Genomic DNA, 24,092 nt, shown 5'->3' with positions numbered 1-24,092 from the left:
ACTTTTACCAATACTGCTCCGACAAGTGTTTTCCAAAGATTTTATATTTGAACTAGCTGATCCGGCAAAAGTCGTTTTGACATGTATATCATTTATAATATAAAATAGGGATTGATCGTAGAGGGGTGAAAATCAGGGGTTGTATGTATTTTTTAATGCTGTATCATATAAAAAAAATATCCAAAAATAAAACATTAACACCTTACATTTAGGGGGATGAAAAATAGATGTAGTCCGATTCTCATACATACCCAATATGCACACAAAATTTCATGAGAATCGGTCGAGCTGTTTCGGAGGAGTTTAACTACAAACACCGCGACACGAGAATTGATTTTTAAAAATAGAATAAATATGTATATTTTTTCTTATTTACAATACAAATAATTATTAAAATAAAAAACGAGGAAAATAATAAAAGGCTCAAATATAAGAGTCTTTCCTCCCTTTGGAGTAGAGACTCTTGGGCCGTGGGGTTCAAGTGCACAGGTAATTAAAGAGTTAAGTTGGCGCCTGGTAGATAGTCCCGGTGACCCCAGAGCTGGTGCTTTCCTTAACGAATAAGTATCGCAATACAGCGAGGAAATGCTACCACAGGGTCCAAACTTTTTAAATTTGTTTTAATTTTCTTTTTAATAATTTTTATTTATTATTATTACCAGTTGGTTAAGAATATTGTAAATAATGTATATTTGATTGCTATGATTACTAATAAACAAAATATCTTGTCAATAACATTTATTTATAACACAAAAATAATTATAAAAAATGCTTGATATTTGTCTAAATGTGAGTGTTTTATTTGACATAATTTTTTCCATTAAAGCAATCAAAATATGTACCGCAATTTTCGTGCATTGCAAATATTGCTTTACCATTTTTTTTATGGCTCTGGCACGGTTTTTGAATTAGCCAGCGTCAAGTATGAGATTTTTATAATTCGTGCTTTTTGCCTTAGAAATTTGACCATGTCCTCCATGTACGGTTTAGGCACTCGCCCTGTACCGCACAACCCTCCCAAAGGCCGAGAATAAATTTAAATGAAACTAAAACTTGCCTTCAAACCGGGATTCGAACCCGGTACCCCTCACCTAGCTGCCACTTAATAAGACCGCTAGGCTATGAGGCCCCCCAAAGCTTTACCATTACATTTAAAATCTTCTTGTCAGGACCATACTACCGTCATCAGCCAATCAAATCATCGCAAGTAAATGGAGCTCTTTGATTGGCCCATTCGTCGTTCATATTCTTTTGTACTGGCACTTTCTATTAATATAAGTAGGGATTTTATTGTAATAACAATTTCATCATCATCATCATCACAAAGGCCCCTAGGCGTTCGTGAAGTGCTTGTCTTATCTTAGAAGCAATTAAAATTTAGCAATTAGACTTTCTTGAGACTCAACTTTATCAAAGTCAAAATCATTTATTAATTTAGGTAACACAATGTACACTTATGAACGTCAAAAAAGAAATACATATTAAATGCTTCTAATTTTCCATTTGCATTTCTCAAATCAAGGGCGTAGAACGGAAGAGAAGAACTGGCAATAAACACTCCGCCACTCTTTTTAATCGCCAAGTTTTTTGTTTTTGTGTTTCTTCTCTCGCCCTGCGTATCTTAGGAGATAATTTAATAAAAATAATACCTTACATAACAATAACAAAACAGGAGAAAAAAAGAGAAATCTCTATTCAGTTACGTTGCATTAATGCTTAGTCTGGGAGACAAGAACGCGTAGACTTTATTTATTTTTATGGAATTAATTATTATTATTGAAGTGAAACTTCTTTAGGCGCATAAAGGTAAATTTTTGACGGATGAAACGCCATAATAATAATATTAGCGTCACGAAGATGTGCAGCGTTTCTGTCGAAGAAAAGGGAGAGCGATTGAGAGAGAGAGTGAGATAGAGTGAACGTCGCATCACGCACTCCATGGAGCGAGAGGTGCGAGAAAGCTATAGTGAGAAATATTAAGAGAGAGTAAGGATCGAGAAAAATACACGCTATTGGTTGATGTATTCGTTTAGTATATTAGAACTTTAGATGGCAATTCTGTCGCATCACGTCTTGTGGAGTAAACGCAGATTTTTTATTTATTTATATTATCATTAGCACGTATACAGTGTGAATATAGATATACAAATACATGGATTAATCATATACTGGTACACGATCATCTATTGCGGCTTTTACCTTAGTAATAATTAATTTACAAAGAACTTTCATTTCTGACATGTGTACTTTGTACGCACGCACTTATTTTAATAAACATTTAAATATCCAACAACTACTACAAATACAATTTAACAAACCAAATCTTTGTTTTTTAGTTGTAAGTTGTTTTCACGAGGGTCTTCTCCATTTCTCTCTCTCCTTCACCAAGTCTATTAGATTCTCTTTCCAATGTCCTGCTGCGGGCGAACCAGACATCAAATTGAAACATCTTTAAAGTTATAATACCCTGGTATTTCAGAGACCTGAGCCGTAATGACCTGTCAGCGATCAGTCGACGGACTTTCCGTGGTCTTACAGCACTTAAGTCGTTACACCTGGGATGGAACCAGATCAAATGCATCGACGACAAGGCGCTGGAACACCTCAAAAGTCTGCAGTACCTGTAAGTTTATTATGCCTTAGTACCTTTTGATGTGATATAGCTATAGCCGCACGTAAAACCGATTTGTGGCGTGGCGACGCATGCCGTGACGACGCGTTGCCCCTCTATATGATGGTATATATATGTCACCGTAAAATTGTAAAAACCGTAAGATTGTAATCTATCTCGCGAGATTATAAACTGTCGAAAGATTGTGAACCTTAGCTTACTGCTTACAATTTAACGTATTATTATTCGGTAGTTATATGAAATTGTTGGGAAGTAAAATTAATCTGTAATTGACCAAAGAAGTTTGAATGATAACTAAGTTAGTGTAGTACAATCTACCGAATAATAATACGTTAAATTGTAAGCAGTACGCTGAGGTTCACAATCTTTCGACAGTTTATAATCTCGCGAGATAGATTACAATCTAACGGTGTTTACAATTTTACGTTAACATATACAGTCTATATGCACTATGCAGTAGTGTGTACGGTGTGTGTATTTCAAAGTCACTGATTAAACGAATTAAGTAGTCAGGATTTGAAATAAATTCGTAAATATTTGTATTTAATGAAAATAATGTTTATTCAATAAATAAAGTCGTAATATTTTATTTTATTATTATGACATATTTAGTTCCTATCACAATCTGTTCTTTTCTGCATATTACTTTTACAAAATAATGTCGATGTTTCACATCTGCCAGGCGTCCCGTGACGGCTCACATTTTTTTTTATAAATAGCTTGCATAGAGATTTAGGGTCTGTCTGCATCTTCCACCACATTTACCATAGGAGAGTGTTCAGAGTTGTTCGGTGTAATACCTGCAGCTGTTGCATCACTGGACGTTAAGGCAGAATACTAAATACCATCCGTATCACCTCGACGTCCGTCGTTCCACAACTGAGTGGTTTTATGAAGTTTTTGCTACCACTATGTGGAACCAGCTGCCCACTGAAGTATTTCCGAACCAATACGACTGAGGGTAAAGAAAAGAGCGTACCAACTCTTAAAAGGCCGGCAACGTACTTGCGAGCTCTCTGGCAAAGTGAGTGTCCATAAGTGGTATTACTTAACATCAGATGAGCTTCCTACCCGGTTTGTCCCCTGTTCTATAAGTACCAATTCCTAAAAGGCAGATAACGCACTCGCGATCCTTCTGGCATTAAGAGTGTCCATGAGTGGTATTACTTAAAATCAAGTTAGCCTCCTGCTCATTTCCCCCCTGTTCTATATTAAGTACCTTCTTAAAAGGCCGACAACGCACTTGCGAGCTCTCTGGCAAAGTGAGCGTCCATAAGTGGTATTACTTAACATCAGATGAGCTTCCTTCCCGGTTTGTCCCCTGTTCTATAAGTACCAATTCTTAAAAGGCAGATAACGCACTCGCGATCCTTCTGGCCTTGATAGTGTCCATGGAAGTTATCAACTAGGCCAATTTAAATCTTTAATTAGCTGTGCAATTGAACCCCACGGCGCAAGACTCCTCCAAAGAGAACAAAATCGAAGTTGGATGACTCTTATTTTCCGTCTGCTCTGCGGCCTCCCCAGCTTTTTTGCTCGAGGAAGGTAAGCTCCTAACGTGTCCACACAAGTAGCACCCCAAAGCCAGTCCCATCTTCCAAAGGATCAACGATATTCATCCGGCCGCTTTCGATGGCTCCAACATTGCTGGAACATTGACGGAGGCGAGAGAGCGGTGTATTGAGCGGTTTTTACACGCTTTATATTAGCTTCACCTGTATGTATCTATGTATGTAACTGACTCCTTCGGACTCGATTTTGACCCACTTTTAACGGACAGATTTAATTCAAACTTTGCGCACCTGTCAAAGATCGATGACAATGCAATAATCCGAAAAAAAAATGAAAAAAAAATAACTTGACTAAAAAATAAATAATAGTTAAAAAAAACTAAAAAACACGCTTTTAAAGCACATCAAACTAAAAAGCTCGATAGACGAAAAATATGGAGCGCCCCACGCTTTTTCACAATAATACCAGTATTTTTTGTTCATTACCATTTTCAGCCTAAATTAGGAATTATTTTTAACTTTTTAGTTTGATGAGCTTTAAAAGCGTGTTTTTTAGTTTTTTTAAACTATTATTTTTCTATATATCTTATATAAAAATGAAACCCGTTTTCCGTTGTCACGATATAACATGAAAACGGCTTGACCGATTTGTCTGATTCTTTTTTTATAATATTCCTTGAAGTACGAGGATGGTTCTTACGGAGAGAAAAATAAAAAAACATTGAGTGAAAAAGTCTAAAAACAACACTTCTATATTCCCATACAAAATATTCGTAATAATATTAAAAGGCAATTTGAACTTTAATACCATATCATAAAGTTCAAGTGTTAGTGGAGGGGTTCCGGGAAGGTTATTTTTTATTTTTTGACATAATGTATTTGTTGTCTTATCAACTTTCTTTTTTTTATCTTAGCTAGACCGGTGTCCCGAATAGCAGAATAAGTATTTAAAAATTAAAGAATCGACTGTTAGGCGGTACGATGTTCGCCAGGCCAGCTAGTTTGTAATAAAATTCTGATTTCTATTCCAGGACGTTGAGCAACAACAACCTGACATCTCTGTCAGTGGAGGCAGCGCTGGTGGCGCGTCTGCACGCTTTGAGATTGGCTGACAATCCCATTGTATGTGACTGTCGGGTTGCGCGGCTCAGTGCAGCGGTGCGCGCTGCTGGTGTCATGGGAGTGGGAGCCAGGTAACGTTGGAAAGTTGAAGACGAGTCCTGGATTCGGACAGCTGGAAATGAAATTAATATAGTTTACTAGCTGTGGGAGCGTTCAAGTATTACGTAACGCAATTTTTGGAGATTATTGCCCCCCCCCCCCATGTATCTCGCCGTAACGTTTTTCAGTACCCTAGTACAGTACTGTACTCAAGTATAGTCAAATGTTTCGTGACCACCTTGTGTCTCTTTAGTTACTATTATGTGGTGTAAGTCGAAACTAATATTAACAATAACGCCTCATTCAATCCCCGCCCTGCATCGTAATGTTTTACAAAAGGAATCCCAAAACTCGTTACGTAATACTTGAACGCTCCCTGTACCGGCAAACGTTTTGCCACGTATATTATAGGAAGCATTTATTACTAACAAAACACACACAAAATATAAAAAACAATTTTTTTTTAAAGAAAAAGGTTCATTTTAAGCGTGTAATGTGTGTGCTGTGGTTGTAATTGGCCCTGGCTCAGCATTATGCTGAGGAGCAGAAAGTTCCACAGCGCTGGTTCTGCCAGAGACTATAATAAATAATAGAGGTTGATCGTAGAGGGGTGAAAATTAAGGATTGTATGTATTTTTGGATGCTGTATAAATAAACAAAAAATTTATCTAAAAAATACAATTTAGGGATGGACTACCCTTAACATTATGATATGCACACAAAATTTCACGAAAATCAGTCGAGCCATTTCGGTTTTAAATACAAACCGTGATATGTTTATATGATGTTACTGAGAGACGTAGCAAAAAAATCAGACCAGTGGTTTTTTAAACATTTTTTATTATTTATTATTATTATTTTTTTAGACAATTCACACCCATTGACCTAGTCCCATGCTAAGCTGGTGAAGCTTGTGTTATGGGTACTAGGCAACGTACATACATATTATAGATAGATAGACATATAAATACATATTTAAACACCCAAGACCCAAGCACAACACCAAATGCTCATCACATCGATGTTTGTCTCAGCCGGGGATCGAACCCGGGACCCATGGGTTCGCAGTCAGGGGTACTAACCACTAGACCAATGAGTCGTCGTATTGGAAGTGGTTTGAAATTAATAAAAAAAATTAAATGTATTCCAGATGTCAATCGCCTGCGGCTCTCCGTGGTGCGTTCCTCAGCGAAATAGAACCTCACGAACTTGTCTGTACTGGTAAGAAACCAAATATTATTATGATATCAATAAAGAACGATTCGAATCGTCCACAACCAGTCACAATCCGAGCAGCTTGATCCCTTGGCGTTGCGTTATTATATAAAAAAAAAAAAAAATGTTTATTATGGAACATAAGATACATGTATCACTTATTCCACGTCATTAAATTTGAAGGCATCCCTACTCATCGGCAAAGAAGACAGAGGGTGTAGGCCGAGAGAAAAAGCCGGCGTAAAAAACTCTCGGTAATTTTTTAAATAGGAAATTATGAAACAACACTTATTTTAAAACAAATATCGCAAATTAATTAGAAGTAGCCTGTCTAGCACTAGTCCCATAGTACTAGTATAGTACTATAGTACTAGTGGACCCCACAGACGTTGTCCTGCATGATATTTCAAGCAATTAGTAAAGCAAAGTATGAAAGTACCGACTGCAGCGCCACCTGCCGGGCTGATTTGTGAATCTAAACCATTCCCAGATCCCCTTGAACACACACAAATTTCATCAAAATCGGTCCAGTCGTTGGGGAGAAATTCAGTGACATACACACTCACAGAAGAATTATATATATAAAGATTTAACATATTCAGAGGGATTAGTTTAATACCAGCATCTGAGCTGAAGAATTTCGGAACTAGTTCTTTGGGTCCTTCTTTTTTTTTTAGTATCATATGGGTGACATATTGTACACTTATGACTTGTCAGTAAAGAAATACATATTAATGCTTCTAATTTTACATTTAGTGCCAGTTCTCAAATCAAGGGCGTAGAACGGAAGAGAACTGGCAATAAACTCTCCGCCACTCTTTTTAATCGCCATGTTTTTTTTACACAACGTTTGTAAGGAGCTGCAACCATTAAACCATGTTCCACATGACATCTTAAGTAATTCTTAAAATGTTAAAGTCTATGGTGGTATCACTTAACATCAAGTGACTCTTAATGCATGCCTATTATTATATGGCCGATTCTATGGTGATTTTAAGCTATTGCATAGATTTTATCGCGAGCTTTGAGCGCGGTCCCGAAGGAAGAAATTCCGTAACAAAAATAAACCTAACACACGATGACGTAATATAGTTGCGGCCAATACGCGTTAGAGTGGGACAGAACGCATACTGCGTATTTACATCTCTCTGACTAGATCGGTGACGCGTTAGAGTGAGTCAGACTATATAGGCGTGTTAGTCTGAGTCTGGTCGAGTGGGTAGATTGAATTAATATCAAAGAAAAAATATACTGCATAAAAAAAAATAAGTTAATAAAAAATGCTATGCAATAGCTTTACCGCGGCAGTCCCCGTGGGCCACATGTTTTTTTTTTATAATTAAACAATCTGAATGTACCAATTCCTTCCCAAAATGATTTATTATTATTATAAAGGTCCAGCCAGTGCCATAACATCGGAATGCTCTTCGGAGGCACGTTGTCCTGCTGCGTGTCGATGCGCGGGCGATGGCACCGTCGACTGTCGAGAGAAGATGCTGACACGACTGCCAGATAATATTCCTCACAGAGCTACTGAAATGTAAGTATCATTGGCCAGGTTCTCTTAAGAAAAGAACATCTGTTAGAGGTAAAAGAACTTCCATCTCATCATAAAAGATGTCCAAAAGCAATGTTGGCAATGGTTAAAGCAAGTATTCAAGCTTTTAATCCTGAGGGAATATCTTTATTCATATAGGTAAACAAGTACACTTATGAACTTCAAAAAAAAAAGTTAAATTAATTGTAAATTTACTACCAGTTCGCAAGTCAAGGGCGTAGAGCGGGCAAAAACTGGCAAGAAACTTTCCGCCACTCTTTTTAATCGCTAAGTTTTGAGTCATACAAATTGTTTGAACTGGAGCAAATCAATCCCATGGCTTAGGATCATTTAATTATTCGTCAAAACCTCATGTACGGAATCTGCACACGTTGAAGAATAAATTGTGACAGAAATTGAATTTTGGATCTAAAAACCAGTCAGTTGGAACTCACCGTCATTTTACGTTTGAAGTACTATATTGGTGTCCAAGGTACAGACTCAAACGAGATACCTAATTAAGAAGGATATACCAGATTAGGGAAACAGCAGGTAAATGGCAGATAGTGCCACAGTGAAGGTAGAGGCAGGATATGGAGGAGGCGTTTGACTAAAAAGGGCACACAGATATCTAGGAATTAATGATATGATAGAAATATAAATCTGAGATCGCTCCTTCTCTCTTTCTTCAATCGGCAGCTCATGCATTAGCATCTGAAGCGGATCTTTTTTGATTATTATTTTGTGTGTTTCGTTAGTAATTTAATTCTAAATGCTTTAATTTATTTCTAAAAAAGGTATATAATGGTATAAAATGTTGTTTGCGTGAACAACGGTGAAATCAAATACGCCTTGTTTTGTTAGTAGTAGAGTAATTGCTACTAAAATATGTGCAGGCGCTATGCATCAACACCTATGTCTATAAGTTTATTGATTAAAAAAAATATATTAATTGTATTATATTTCGACACTTTGAATATTTTAATTACAATTGAATTCCTGAGATTTCCTTTTTTCCTCCGTCTAAGTCTCGGAAATGTTTAGATTTGTATAAATATGAACAAGTGTTAAAAATTAGTTTGCCAAAGAAGTTTCACTTCTGACATGTGTACTTTGTACGCACGCACTTTTTTATTATTATTTATGTTCCCATACTTTTTTTTTTTTTTAAAAGACAACTCACACCAATTGACCTAGTCCCATGCTAAGCTGGTGAAGCTTGTGTTATGGGTACTAGGCAACGGATATACATACATATTATAGATAGATATACATATAAATACATATTTAAACACACAAGACCTAAGAACAACACCAAATGCTCATCACATCGATGTTCGCCTCAGCCGGGGATCGAACCCGGGACCCATGGATTCGCAGTCAGGGGTACTAACCACTAGACCAATGAGTCGTCAAATACTCTCATTGTTTATTAAATTGAATTCATCTTTCAGACGCTTGGAGAACAATGAGCTGACAGAAGTACCAGCTGGTGCGTTTTCTTCTGTGAAGCGAGTTGCCAGAATCGATCTCTCCAACAACAAGATAGCTGACATCGCTGGTGATGCTTTTAATGGACTTATTCATCTGACATCACTGTAAGTTTTTGAAATCAGTATGGCGCATTACGGAAAAAATCATGTAAATTTATACGATGCGTTCAAACGTCGGTAAAACAGTCGGGGCCGCTAGTTGGCGCTCGCTCTGTTTTATCGACATGTATTGTATGTCATGGCGTTGAGTTTCAGTCTTTCAACTACCTTTACCGCAACCCATTGATGCACAGCATTCGGACTGATATTATGATATTTTTGGTCAGCATCTCCCTTCAAGATAGGAGATTATAAGCCAAACAGTAGTAAAAACAAAAATTGAAAGTGTAATTTTTTTTTTTTGTACAATTTATAATCACCATAGTTGTCATTTATTTAAGAACAGATAGGTTGTAACATATAACTGCAGATAAAGCAATTTATGCTGAACTTAAATAAATAAATATAAAAGAAAATACTTCGTTTGGTAAAGTCACCAACCGCCAGAATGATAATTTCGAGTTGCCCAACCCAAGAAAATGTGTTCTGAGGAATTGTTCAAGTCAAACTTCTTTATCGACGTATGGGAGAAATTTTGTAGCAAATCGTCACGTTTTTCAATGATAGTAATAATTCTATTACAATTAATGAAATTCTATAATAATCTTCGTAGTAATAAGGTAAAATGAAATATTTGTATTCATGTCTATGATAATAAAAGCCTTTTGTTAAACTTTATCTAATTTAACGAATTTCTGTAAAGTTGGATATAGTATATCATTTTTCGAAAAATAAGATCATAAAGAAGTTTCACTTCTTACGTGTGTACACCTAGTACACGTAGAATTTTTTTCTTTTTCAGAGTGCTGTACGGGAATAAAATAAAGGATTTACCATCAGGGATCTTCCACGGCTTGACATCTCTGCAATTGCTGTAAGTTCCAACATTTCCCTATGCGTGGAAACCATACCCTGAACATATTATTCATATAGGTCACGTAGTATGAACGTCAAAAAAGAAATACACATTAAATGCATTTAATTTTACATTTACTGCCAGTTCTCAAATTAAGGGCGTAGAACGGAAGAGAACTGGCAATAAACTCTCCGCCACTCTTTTTAATCGCCAAGTTTTTTGTTCTACACAATGTTTTTAAGGAGCTGCAACCATTATATTATTAGAATGCTAGTATATTCCTAGAATTCTTCAGTACCATCGGAACCTCTCAATCTCCAATCGCTTCCTACTACCGTTTCTATTTCTTCTATCCACCTTCTTGGGGCGCCCTCTTCTTCTTCTTCCCTTTAGTCCTTTCCTTTTGCCTTTAAAGTCCAACTTTTACCTGTGTACCTTGCTAAATGCCCCGCCCATGGCCACTTCTGTTTGAAGGTAATGTAAGGCATCTATCTCTTTTGTTTTTCGCTTTTTATTTTATGTATTTTTTTAGCTTTCCACGTATGAATATGGTCAAATCATTCTTAATTTCTGTCAACAGGTTATTGAACTCAAACGAGATATCTTGCGTGCGTAAGGACACATTCAGAGATCTGCAAAGTTTGAAATTATTGTAAGTATAAAAACTATCACTTGCCTAAGTAACAAAGTCGTAAAGCAAAATTTATTTTTCAGGAAAAATAAAAGAGGTTTTATTACTATGATAGTAAGTACATTACAAATACAAATATATATACAGTAATTTATCTAATTTGACTGATTGTTTCACTGTTTAAATATAATTAAAAATAGATTGGAATGTTTCTCCAAATCTCAAAATACACGCGCATCAGCTTATTTAGCTGCTAGTGTGTTTATATACATAATAATAATTACGGACAATACAGTAACCGCAAATTACTACGGTCATTTTGACGAATGTCTAGAAGGTAATAGTTTATTACCGCTCTTCGTGGAAATATGTATGTATGAACCTTGTTGAAAGAGAGATATATTATTACCACACTTTGTTTTTATTTGTCGCGTTTTATGATTATTTTATAAAGGAAAGTAAAATTAGGTAGTCAAAGTTCCAAGGAGCAAGCGATATATAAATTACGTACGTATTTTATTTATTATTATTAACAAATAATATATATTTTCAGATCTCTATACGACAATAACATTCGCTCGATTCCAAACGGCAGTTTCGACGCTCTTATCTCCATACAGACATTGTAAGTAGTTTTTATTAATAAGACTTTATTTACATTAAAAAAGTTTCAAAGGATTTTTTAATTATAGCCAAACTTCACATTTTAATCAAAAAAATTTAAACAACGCCATCTGTGCCACGAAAGAAAAAACTCGTGGTCATCACATTGATGTTTGTCTCAGCCGGGGATCGAACCCGGGACCCATGGATTTGCAGTCAGGGGTACTAACCACTAGACCAATGAGCCGTCAAACTCGTGGTCATATGTAAAAAAGGAAGGACTTCGAAGTCGAAGAGTTTACGTATAGTTAGATATACGAGAAATAATTAGATTTTCTCCCATCCTAGTCACATCCCTATGTATATGATCAAATTAATCTTACGAAAATGACAGCAAAGTATTTATGTACTTACAATAAAATTTACTTAACAAAAAAATTTCACAACACAATAAACGCATGTCGTAAGCTCGTTTAACTATATTATCAATAGCGTAACGCGCCATCTATTGGTAAATAGGCGAAATGTTGAGGTTTGAGTAATAAAAAACTCATATAAGGGGCCTCATAGCCTAGCGGTCTTATTAAGTGGCCGCTAGGTGAGGGGTACCGGGTTCGATTCCCGGTTCGAGGGCAAGTTTTAATTTAATAAAGAGTATATATAATATAATAGCAGAATAGCGACGAAACAAACACACCAGATGTTTGTTCAAATATTTACCATAATTGTCATGGATTAGAAAAGATAGCTTGTAACATATATAGACCAGTGCAGATAGCCTTCAAAATAAATAAAAAGTGAAAAAAATTACAGTAGGATGAAACCCATTAGAAAGGCTGGGGAATATGATCAAAATGAAAGGAAAAATAAATTACGGTCGATCTGAGGTCGGGAAGGGGTAGGGGGGGAGTTTTAAGGGTAAAAAACGGTTTATCTCGATTTCCGGCAAAACTACAAGTCCTATCGAAGAAAGTTAAATGGCAAAGTTGTAGGTAATAAAAAGATCTAAAACTTTTGTATTTACACATTTTTCACATAACCTCAAAATTGGTGTGAAAAATTCAAAAACCAAGTTTTTGGTTTTTTATTTTTATCTTTTACAAAAATTTATTTTTTTAAACGAAATTTGGTGAAAACTTACCTTATTATGTCCTAAATATACTGTAATTTATTTGATTAAAAATATTTATTTGTTCGCCTTATTTTGAATTAATATCGAAAAAACACCCTAATTTTCAATCGAAAATTCTGACGTCAAAATTTCAGCTTTTTTCAAAGGGTTGGTGTGCTTTCAGTTTGTTGAAATCTCTACTTTCCTATGGTAAAAAAATATATATATATTACCATAGTAAATCTTCTCAGAAAACGCAAAAAATCGTATGCAGTAACGCCCAGACCTGTCATCCCCTTCCTTACTTCTCTATGAAATACGAAAATTTTAGTCCATCTAAAGGCTAAACTTTTTTTTTTAGGTCACTCAGGTATATTTAAGTTATCTTAAAATAGTAATAAATAGGCATCTGATTATAATTTAAAGAAGATTCATAGAGAAGTAGGGAAGGGTATGACGGGTCTGGGCGTTACTGCATACGATGTTTTGCATTTTCTGAGAAGATTTTCTATGGTAATATATATATTTTTTTTTACCATAGGAAAGTAGAGATTTCAACGAACTGAAAGCACACCAACTTTTTGAAAAAAGCTGAAATTTTGACGTCAGAATTTTCGATTGAAAATTAGGGTGTTTTTTCGATATTAATTCAAAATAAGGTGAAAAAATAAATATTTTTAATCAAATAAATTACAGTATATTTGGGACATAATAAGGTAAGTTTTTACCAAATTTCGTTTAAAAAAATAAATTTTTGTAAAAGATAGAAATAAAAAACCAAAAAGTTGGTTTTTTGAATTTTTCACATAAATTTTGAGGTTATGTGAAAAATGTGTGAATACAAAAGTTTTAGATCTTTTTATTACCTACAACTTTGCCATTTAACTTTCTTCGATAGGACTTTTAGTTTTGCCGGAAATCGAGGTAAACCGTTTTTTACCCTTAAAACTTCCCCCCCACCCCTTCCCGACCTCAGATCGACCGTAATTTATTTTTCCTTTCATTTTGATCATATTCCCCTGCTTTTCTAATGGGTTTCATCCTACTGTAATTTTTTTTGGTTTCAAAAATTATCGGCACTGGTCTAATACTGCAAATATAGCATATTATGTGTAACCTTCAAGGCCAATGCTTTATTTATTTAAATAAATCGTATGTCGACGCGCGATTCTAATTTAATGTATAAAAACATTACCTTTACAGACATTTGGGACGAAATCCGTTCTCATGTGAATGTGGTCTTCGCTGGTTGGCAACGTACCTTCGAAGAAACCCAATCGAGACCTCGGGCGCGAAATGCGATGCTCCCAAACGACTCGCGCGAAAACGGATCGACGCACTTCGAGAGGATAACTTCAAATGCAAACGTGAGTGTAACGCTAGAACTTCGCGCCTAACTTGACAGTTGTCACGGTTTGACAATTGACAAGGCGCGACGCGGTTTTAAATGACAAAATGGCGGGTTACATCGCTTGTCTATTGAGCCCTATAACGATATTATTACGTTAACATGTGGAAATTACATGCATTTAAATTTTTTGTGTAAATTAGTGTCCAAAAATAAAATTTGGATTATAGATCTAGTTATCAGGTCTTAACATCTTTAAAAAAATGTGTGTCTAAGGACACCCAGAAGTGATTCATTCATCATTCCGAGGATCATCATCTGCTGTATTCATCATATTTTTTTAATCACTTTCAAAATCGGTGATAGTTTGAGCTTATATGCTCACTATCAACAGAAAATGTCTACCGCTGCTGTATGCGTGAGAGAAATGAAAGCTAGACAGACTAATGCTGTAACGCGTTACGTAACGAAGCGGTTTATCCTCCCATAAGAAGTTATCACTTCAATAAATGATAATATCAATCAATGATAACATGATGCTAGATTGATTTACATTAAACAACTTTCTATAACAGATAATATTATGACCATAGACAATACTTATTTAATAAAGCGGGCGATGATGCCGCCGAAGTATGCGGAGACGAGCCACCCTGCCCAGTTCTATGCGCGTGTGCTCGGGGTGCTTGGGGGCGGGGCTTGCGTGTGTCGTGCGCCCGCGCAGCCCTTACTGACATACCTCGGGACTTGCCACTGGACACGCATACATTGTAAGTATGGCATACGTATATAGGCTAGTATTGCTATATTCAAAAATATTTGTTAGGCTTAATAGTATTATTTTTTAAATATATTTCTGTAAGATAAATAAATGTCATGTTAAAGATAATTCAGCATGTTATCTATCTTGCTAGAATTATTGTTTTAGGAAAAAATACTAGCTGTGCTCTGCTGTTTCACCTGTAGCACGATGTTCTATAGCCTAAAGCTTTTCTAGAAATAGACTTTTAGATGCAAAAAGATTAATGTGAGACATATGGTGTTCATTTTTTTGTAGATATTGAGGTCCTCTATAAAACTGTAGTACATCACTTTGCTCTATTGTCAATAGTTTCCACAGTGTATGCGATTTAGGATTTTTGTTGGTATTCTTACCTAGGGTTACACTATCGTGATTTTATACAACTTTTTTGAAAATATTCTATAAAATATTAAAGTTTATAAACTGTATAATGCTTAATATCTTATTTTCTCCCACGTTAAATCTTATGAATGTATGGGTCTGACTCTTTTTCTTTTTCAATGACTATTATTTATTAACGTTATGTTAGATTTTATCAAAATTAAAGATTGATATTAAACTTAAAAATTTAAATGAAAATTAATTTAAAGAAAGTCTAATACTTCATTTCGATAGTGAAAAGAAGTGTAATTTATATGTTATTAATTATAAAACTTTTTTAATCATTGGGACCGTCAAGACGTAAGCACTATAGGGGGGAGGGGTCTTTGATTATCTTGTTTGATTACGGGAACAGTAATTATTTACTTTTTTACACATATTACCCACACATTGTCTATGCTTGAAAAAGAAATGCATTTTCGAGGATTCCTACAAAAAATTAATACATTTATGTACTATTATTCTAGACAGCTTTGCTTACTTTGACAAGAGGAAGGGGGGGGGGATAAATTGCAGTAAATCTGCATACGTAATACTGGCACATTTGTTGCATTATCTTGAAACCAAACTTTTTACTTCTACCACGTGTGAATTTTCGTTGGTGTGTTTCGTTAGTGTGCCTTCTTAAAATAAATTAATTAATTTAAAAAAAACTTAAGTAAATTCTATATGAATTTGATTTCAGAATAATGCCAGACAATAATTTGGGTCAGATAAAGTCTGACGGACTGTTGGGACGGCTGCCAGACCTCACGAAACTGGACTTCAGAAATAATGGTAACAGATAAAATATTTTTTATTAAATTTTTATTATGTTAAAAATTATTTTCCAAATGTCAATAAGTCAATATGAGTCAATATACAATGCGCCGAATCTATGGCTTCCAACTTTGACTTATCTGTATTAATGGCCGCTACAGCGCGCTCATTTCGGCGCCAATCGCCATTACTTTTTAATTTTAATATTTTTAGATAGGGGCCTCATAGCCTAGCGGTCTTATTAAGTGGCAGATAGGTGAGGGGTACCGGGTTCGATTCCCGGTTCGAGGGCAAGTTTTAATTTAATTTAAATTTGTTCTCGGCCTTTGGGAGTGTTGTGCGGTACCGGGCGAGTGCCTAAACCGTACATGGAGGTCGAATTTCTAAAGACAAGCACGAATTATAAAAAATCCTAAACTTGACGCTGGCTAATGCACAAACCGTGCCAGAGCCATAAAAAAAAAAAATAATAAATAATATTTTTAGACAAATTTATGTGATTTCTTTGTGTGACTACTATAATGTGCTATGCAGGTATATCAGTGATAGAAGATAACGCGTTCGACGGTGCCGCAAACATTCAGGAGCTGATGCTGGATGGGAACCTCATCCAAACACTGACTTCCAGGACTTTTCTTGGCTTACACAGTCTTACTTTGCTGTAAGTTTTTTTCTTAAGAATAAACCAGAGACTGGACAAAATCATTTTATTAAGTCTTAGTGCAGGTTAGTCTCTAGCCTCTGACAGTCTCTAGGCTCTGGTAGTCTCTAGTCTGACAATCTCTAGTCTCTGGTAGTCTAGGGTCTCTGACAGTTTCTAATCTTTGGTAGTCTAGTCTCTGGCAGTCTCTAGTCTCTGACTGTCTCTTGTGTCTGACAGTCTCTAGTCTTTGGTAGTCTCTAGTTTCTGGCAGTACCTAGTCTTTGGTAGTCTCTAGTCTCTGACAATCTCTAGTCTCTGTTTGTCATCTCCTTAATAGAGACTGTAAGTAGTGTTATTGGACAATTTATGTTAAATATCCTTTTTAGTAAATTAGGTTTGTTTTAAATTCCTTAATAAGTTTAACGAGGTATCAGCAAAGAGACAATGTATTTGAAAAACGACTTGTAACTTATTATTTAACTTAACCAAGGTGTACAGATTAGTTGCCGATCTATCTGCTTTTTATGTGACGTCATAAGGGTCCCAACCCATTTTTTATTTTTTACGATTCTACATTTAAAAAAAAAACATCAATCTGTTCCTTGATTATAATTATAAAATCGAATATAACTTTAATGTATATATTTTTTTTAATTTTGCAGGTCTTTGGGCGACAATAAGATACGATGTATAGCGCCGGGTTCGTTCGACCACCTCACCATGTTGTCCACTCTGTATGTATTTCCAATTTCGAAAAAAAATCGACTTCACAAAACGGCATTATATATTTGAATCTGACGCTGAGTTTTGAAGTGTTCATGAATTTCTCGGAATCCATTTCTATGATTCCAACTTAGGGAGCGTTCCAGTATTATGTAACAAATTTTGGGGAAGGGGGGGGGGGGAGTTTCCTCTTAAAAAACGTAACGAGGCTGGGCGGGGATTGTTAATAATATTATTTTCGACCTTCCAGTACTTTGGGTATAAAGAGACACTGGGTGGTCACGAAACGTTTTACTATTTGGTACAGAAGAACAACGTTACATGGGGGGGGGGGTCAAGAATCTCCAAAAATCACGTGACCTAATACTTGAACGCTTCCATACCAGCCCAGACACTATTTCCTGCGCATACGCACTCTTAGAAAGGACGTGTACGAACAGTAGGATAAATAATGATGACAGGCTATAAAGTTGGTGTAATAGTCTACAATTGTCTTCCAGCACTCTATCAGGCAACCCAATTCAATGCACATGCCACATGGCATGGCTCTCGGGCTGGCTTCGGTCTCGTCGCCTCACACCCGCGGTCCTCTGCGCCTCACCACCCGCTCTTGCAGGCACTGACTTGACTCATTTGGAAATTGCAGACTTCAAGTGTACAGGTATGTACGCTTCAGAAAAACTACATGTATACAATTTTTATTAAAGTAATCTCTCGTCCCTTTCTCTCCAACTGTGACTATGCTGTTCTAGAAAGAGGTAGATGTACTTTTGTTGGTGAAATCAGGATCTTCTATATTTTTTTCGGCCTTTTAATTTGGTACTCTCTTTTGAAGGACCTTAAGTCTTCAGTCTATAGATGTTAAGTGATACTACTGCCGGACTCACTGCCAGAAGGCTCGCGAGTGGGTTGCCCGCCTTTTAAGTTGGTGCCCTCTTTTGAAGGACAAAGTCTTCAGCGCGACAAATTGCCATCAACCCATAGATGTGTTTCCTTTCCAGCCGAAGATGTGGGTTGCCTCCCATCAGACTACTGCCCCGAGGGTTGCACGTGTGCTGGTAGCGTCGTTCGATGCGCAAGAGCTAAACTTACCGCCCTACCTTCGCGTGTTCCGCCCTACACCACTGAACTGTAAGACTTCTTTGATCATTCTTTTCAATTGGAAACAGTGGAACGGACTGTAATAGTACATATTTGCAGGTATTTGGAATCCAACGAGATTAGCAGCATCTCCTCAGAACAGCTGCGACACCTGGTGCACTTGACCAGGCTGGATTTATCCAACAACAAGATATCAGTTCTATCCAACAACACTTTCGAGGGTTTGACCAAGCTGTCCACACTTATTGTCAGCTACAATCGGCTTAGATGTGTGCAGGTACTTAATACGAGCAGGGTTATTCTGTAAACTGTTAATTTGCTTAATTAGCTGGAATCGTCATCAAAAATAACCATTCCAATAGTTCCAACGGTGCTAAAAAACTCAAAATTAGCTGGAATAATCAATAAAGTACTGATTCCAGTAATTATGACATCGTTATTCAATTAGCTGGAATCTCAAGTTTATGGAGTCGATTCCAATCATTCAAAACCTTGGAATCGTCAAATGTGATGATTCCAGTAATAAGGTTGTTGAAAAAATTCTAAATTATCTGGAATCGCAAATATGACTCTAATAATTACAACATCGATATTAAATTAGCTGGAATCTGAAGTTTGTGGAATCGATTCCATTCATTCCAAACTCTGGAATGAACATAATATGACGATTCCAGTAACAACGATGACGTAACACAACCATAACTGTCTGGAATCGCGAATAAAGTGCTGATTCCAATAGCAACAATGTCCCAACCTTCCTTCGAAATCCTTAATAAACAAAACATTCCAGCGAGACGCCCTCAAAGGCCTGACCCAACTCCGGGTGTTGTCCCTTCACGGCAACAATATCTCAATGCTGGCTGATGGTGTATTCCGTGATCTGGAATCCATCTCCCATGTGTAAGTATGCACTATTTTTATCTCTTTCTGTCAAATTGTTTTTATGCTGTAATAAAAAGAGACGGAAAATTGTAAGTCAAAAGTGTCTAAAATTAAAATTAATTTTTCAAAAAATTGGTAATAATATTGATTTTTATAGTCACGTGACAACGGTCACAGATTAGTCGAATCGACGATGTAGTGTAAATAATATCGTAGTATGTCGGTGGAGTTCTTAAATTGAAAAATAATAATGACATATAACAAAAATAAATCTTGACGTTTAGATACATATGTCATCGGAACTGGGGCGACGCCATCTTGTCTTAGCGTTTTGGCGGGCTCTTGAATTTATTAGAAACTAGCTGACCTGGCTAACTTCGTTCCGCCCTACAACCTTATAATATCGTTGTTACTTTAATTTAACTTATTTTCGGATTTCATTAATGTTAAGTATTACATTAATACAACTTTTTTGCAAATACAGAAATGTTTTATTGCTTGCCATTGCGAAAGAAGAATGGCAGTTTTACACATTAGGCATCTTCTCTCTAGCGTCAATATGGCGATACTGCATGTTAAGCACTTTCTGATATCCAACATCTTTTGATCAGGATCAAAGCATGGTTATGCATCTCCTCCAATTCGACGTAAAATGATGCGTAGTTTTGTCAACAGATGGCACCATATGGTTTTTGCATTCGTAAAATTAATTAATTAATTTATTGTTATTCGATAACTTATCCTTTTATTCTGCTATTCGGGACGGAAACAAATCCAACAAATCAAAAACCATGGCAATCGGTCCAGGCGTTCTCGAGTTATAAGTGTTGTAACAAACACGACTTTCTTTTATATATATAGATATCAATTTGTATAGGTTCTAAAGTCACTAATAAATAATCTGAATGGTATTATATTAAAAGTCTCACAAATAATAAAATAATGACAATTAACACGTAACAAACTTGACGTTTACATATGTCACAAGGACTGGGGCGACGCCATCTTGTCTAATCGTTTTGGCGGGTTCTTGAATTTATTAAAAATATCAATGTATTTAGGTTCATAGTCACTAATAATCAAAAATGCCCCTTTTTAGTGCTCTAGGCTCAAACCCACTGTACTGTGATTGCTCCCTCCGCTGGTTGGCGGATTGGGTGAAGTCGGGAGGAGAGTTTGTGGAAGCGGGAATAGCGAGATGTGCTGCCCCCTCCAGGATGACTGACAAACTCCTCCTCAGTACTCATCCAACAGCTTTCACTTGCTCCGGTGAGCCACCCGCCGACATAGTATCGAAATGCAACAAGTGCTATCGGAACCCATGTGCGAACGGGGGCAGTTGTTCCCCAAGCCGCGCTGGCGGATTCACGTGCACGTGCGCGCGCGGTTACCATGGCGACACGTGTCAATACCAGATCGACGCGTGCTACGGTTCGCCCTGCGCCCACGGAGTCTGTCAGTTGCTAGAGGAAGGACGGTTTCAGTAAGTTTAAATAACTTAAGTATATAAATACGATTTTTTTGGTGATTCTCTTTGAGACATACGTTTTATAATAATTTACAGCTGCGCGTGCGCAGCGGGTTACACGGGCGTGCGATGCGAAGCGGACATAGATGACTGCGTGTCCCACAGATGCCAGAACAACGCCACGTGCCAGGACCGACTTGAGGGATACGCTTGCAAGTGCGCGCCTGGATATATGGGTGAGACTGACTTACCCATATCATTAATCATTATCATCATTAACATAAACATCATTATCATTAACATTTAGTGCAGTATTTGATATTATTGTAGTTTTTTTTCTTTCGTTAACATTTGAATCTTTTTGTATAAATGTTTTCCATCTTTGGTTATTTCTTTATATGATTTATGTCAGCTGCAGATTACGAAATACATAAACATTATCATTAACATCACCACATTATCATTAATCTAAATTTAATTCCCTTTCTGGCAATAGTTTTGATTTACGTTTCCTTTGCGATCTAATTCTTGAAATTCCTCCTGCACAGACTCTTTCAGATACATTACTTAAATTTCTCTCTGTATTTATTTTTTAAACAAAACAAGATGAGCCGTTTATTCTTTATTAATATCATTAAGACAATCAAGGGATTACAATAATGATTCAATTTTTCTTTAATTTAATAAAAGGCCAAAAAAGGACTATGCGAGAAAGAGATCTCCTATCTATATCATTTGAGTTAATAGAATCATAAAATCAGGTGAATTCTGCGAGAAGAAGATCCCATTCTGCACTTCGGAGTTCGCGCCATGCGCCAACGGAGGCACATGCGTGGACCACGGCAGCCACTACTCCTGCGCCTGCCCCAAGGGTTACGCTGGCCAGAACTGCACCCTTAACCCTGATGACTGCATCAACCATATGTGCCAGGTATAGAGCTTGTTGGATCTTCTTTTTTCCTTGGTGAACCCAGATGATTCATCTTCTTCCCTTCCCCAAGCATAGGTCTTGCAGCCCCACAGTCCCAGCGTCAAGTGTACATAAATCCGTGACGTGTGCCTGCGTATGCGCAATTTCGCGTCCATTGATTAACTGATACAATCCAATCAGTGATTAACTGATCCTGAAAGATTGATGAACAGTATTTGGGGATAAGGAGTTTCCCGTGGCATCTGCTGCTCTTTCGCAAGGGTAAAAAAAGGGGGTATGGAAATAGACCTAAGCACAGTATATTTCCATCCCCCCCCCCCCCATTTTACCCTTGATGGGGGCCACAGTTGGTCTGAAACTTGTCATGGTAACTTTAGACATGGAAACAGACATTTTTATTTTACCGTAGAACGGAGCGACGTGCGTGGACGGGCTGGACGAGTACCGCTGCGCGTGCGCAAGTGGTTACGCGGGGCGGTACTGCGAGGCTGCGCCCCACGCCGCTCTTGGGACTTCGCCGTGCGCGCACCACGACTGCGTGCACGGGGTCTGCTATCTGCGTCCACAGCAGCATTTGGTAAGACATATTTTTTATATACGTACTAGCTGACCCGGCAAACGTTGTTTTGCCATGTATATTATTTCTAGGAAACATTTTTTTTCGTTCAACAAAAATAACTATCTACTATAATACAAAATAGGGGTTGATCGTAGAGGGGGAAAAAAAAGGGGTTGTATGTATTTTAACATTTTTTTCTAAAAAATATTTTTTTTTTTTTGGTGGACACCCCTTATCGCTTAGGGGTTGAAAGATACATATTGACAATGTGTCTATTACATTGTGTTGGTGTTGCCATTCTAATAAAACAAATGACGTGTGTGTTTTATTACCTAATGCTTATCCAAATAATTTTCATCAGATTTTTTAAATAATTGATTATATTCATTCCCAAAGCGAACATTAAAAATTATTATTAAATTTAATAAATACGGCGATAGCTAATACTTGGATAAAAAAATCAAGAACGTAGAAGAAGCAAAAAGCCGCTCTTCTATCTTCTTTTTTAAGAAACAGACAAACAGGGCTTTGAGGTATGATCTATTATCTTTTTTTCCTGTGTTACAGGACGACATAATGATGGACCGACCCCTTTTGACTTCAAACAATGATTATCTTTGCAAATGTGCTCCGGGATATTCTGGTAAGTTTTTAAATAAAATAAGTAGTAGCTTCAGCGTGTGACTCTCTTCCCCCTCAGAACCCTGGTCGTCACCAATGGACTTTCTTTAGCATTTAACAGTCGCTCGTACGAAGGAAAACATCGTGAGGAAAACTTGTCTTAGACTCAAAGTCAAAAGTGTGTATCATGCACTGGAGGTTGATCACCTACTTGCCTATTAGATTGGCAAATCATAAAAGAGATACAGAATTGAGTTGATTTTTTTATTAAGTATTACGTAAGCAGATTTACTGCAATTTACCCCCCCCCCCCCCCTCCCCTTCCTCTTGTCAGCAAAAGTAAGCAAAGCTCTCAAAAATACTACATAAACGTATTAATTTTTTGTAGGAATCCTCGAAAATGCATTTCATTATCAAGCATAGACAATCTGGTAATATGTGTAAAAAAGTAAATAATTACTGGTGACGTAATCACCAAAGACAATCAAAGACCCCCTCCCCTCCCCCGTACGTATTACGTGTTTACGTAATACTTGAACGGCCCCATAAATAGTTGAACCGTCTAGCGGTCTTATTAAGTGGCAGCTAGGTGAGGGGTACCGGGTTCGATTCCCGGTTCGAGGGCAAGTTTTAATTTAATTTAAATTTGTTCTCGGCCTTTGGGAGGGTTGTGCGGTACCGGGCGAGTGCCTAAACCGTACATGGAGGACATGGTCGAATTTCTAAAGACAAGCACGTATTATAAAAAATCCTATACTTGACGCTGGCTAATGCACAAACCGTGCCAGAGCCAGAAAAAAAAATCGTTGAACCATTCATAATATTCGTTGACAGGTCGCCTGTGCGAATATCTGACGTCACTGACATTTAACCACAACGACTCACTGGTGGAGTTGGAACCCCTACGGACCATGCCCAACGCTAATATCACCCTAGGTGAGTTAATAATAACAGTGTCACATACAACAGTTAAATAAAAAAAGGGTGCGTGTACTTATGTACGCGCGTAAGAAGTTATACTTCTT

At 36.9% G+C, this 24,092-nt stretch overlaps 1 protein-coding gene across 2 annotated transcripts in view; it reads left to right on the top strand.

Annotated features, from left to right (window-relative positions):
* The window catches only part of LOC125058178 (protein slit), a 147,412-nt gene that overhangs the window by 113,523 nt on the left and 9,797 nt on the right, over positions 1–24,092 (top strand). For both annotated transcript variants that reach the window (XM_047662205.1, XM_047662204.1), the window contains 23 exons: positions 2,480–2,623; positions 5,175–5,336; positions 6,455–6,525; positions 7,915–8,059; positions 9,511–9,654; positions 10,451–10,522; positions 11,085–11,156; positions 11,689–11,760; positions 14,053–14,216; positions 14,811–14,967; positions 16,066–16,157; positions 16,674–16,800; positions 17,445–17,516; positions 18,006–18,166; positions 18,507–18,636; positions 18,706–18,883; positions 19,397–19,506; positions 20,588–20,971; positions 21,053–21,192; positions 21,718–21,887; positions 22,297–22,464; positions 23,014–23,089; positions 23,902–24,003. In XM_047662205.1, coding sequence (XP_047518161.1) covers positions 2,480–2,623; positions 5,175–5,336; positions 6,455–6,525; positions 7,915–8,059; positions 9,511–9,654; positions 10,451–10,522; positions 11,085–11,156; positions 11,689–11,760; positions 14,053–14,216; positions 14,811–14,967; positions 16,066–16,157; positions 16,674–16,800; positions 17,445–17,516; positions 18,006–18,166; positions 18,507–18,636; positions 18,706–18,883; positions 19,397–19,506; positions 20,588–20,971; positions 21,053–21,192; positions 21,718–21,887; positions 22,297–22,464; positions 23,014–23,089; positions 23,902–24,003 — 3,113 coding nt within the window. The remainder of the gene's footprint in view (positions 1–2,479; positions 2,624–5,174; positions 5,337–6,454; positions 6,526–7,914; positions 8,060–9,510; positions 9,655–10,450; positions 10,523–11,084; positions 11,157–11,688; positions 11,761–14,052; positions 14,217–14,810; positions 14,968–16,065; positions 16,158–16,673; positions 16,801–17,444; positions 17,517–18,005; positions 18,167–18,506; positions 18,637–18,705; positions 18,884–19,396; positions 19,507–20,587; positions 20,972–21,052; positions 21,193–21,717; positions 21,888–22,296; positions 22,465–23,013; positions 23,090–23,901; positions 24,004–24,092) is intronic.

This window comes from Pieris napi, chromosome 18, assembly GCF_905475465.1.
Source record: "Pieris napi chromosome 18, ilPieNapi1.2, whole genome shotgun sequence".
Classification (NCBI taxonomy): Eukaryota; Metazoa; Arthropoda; class Insecta; order Lepidoptera; family Pieridae; genus Pieris; species Pieris napi.
This window is presented reverse-complemented; position numbering and strand designations above follow the sequence as displayed.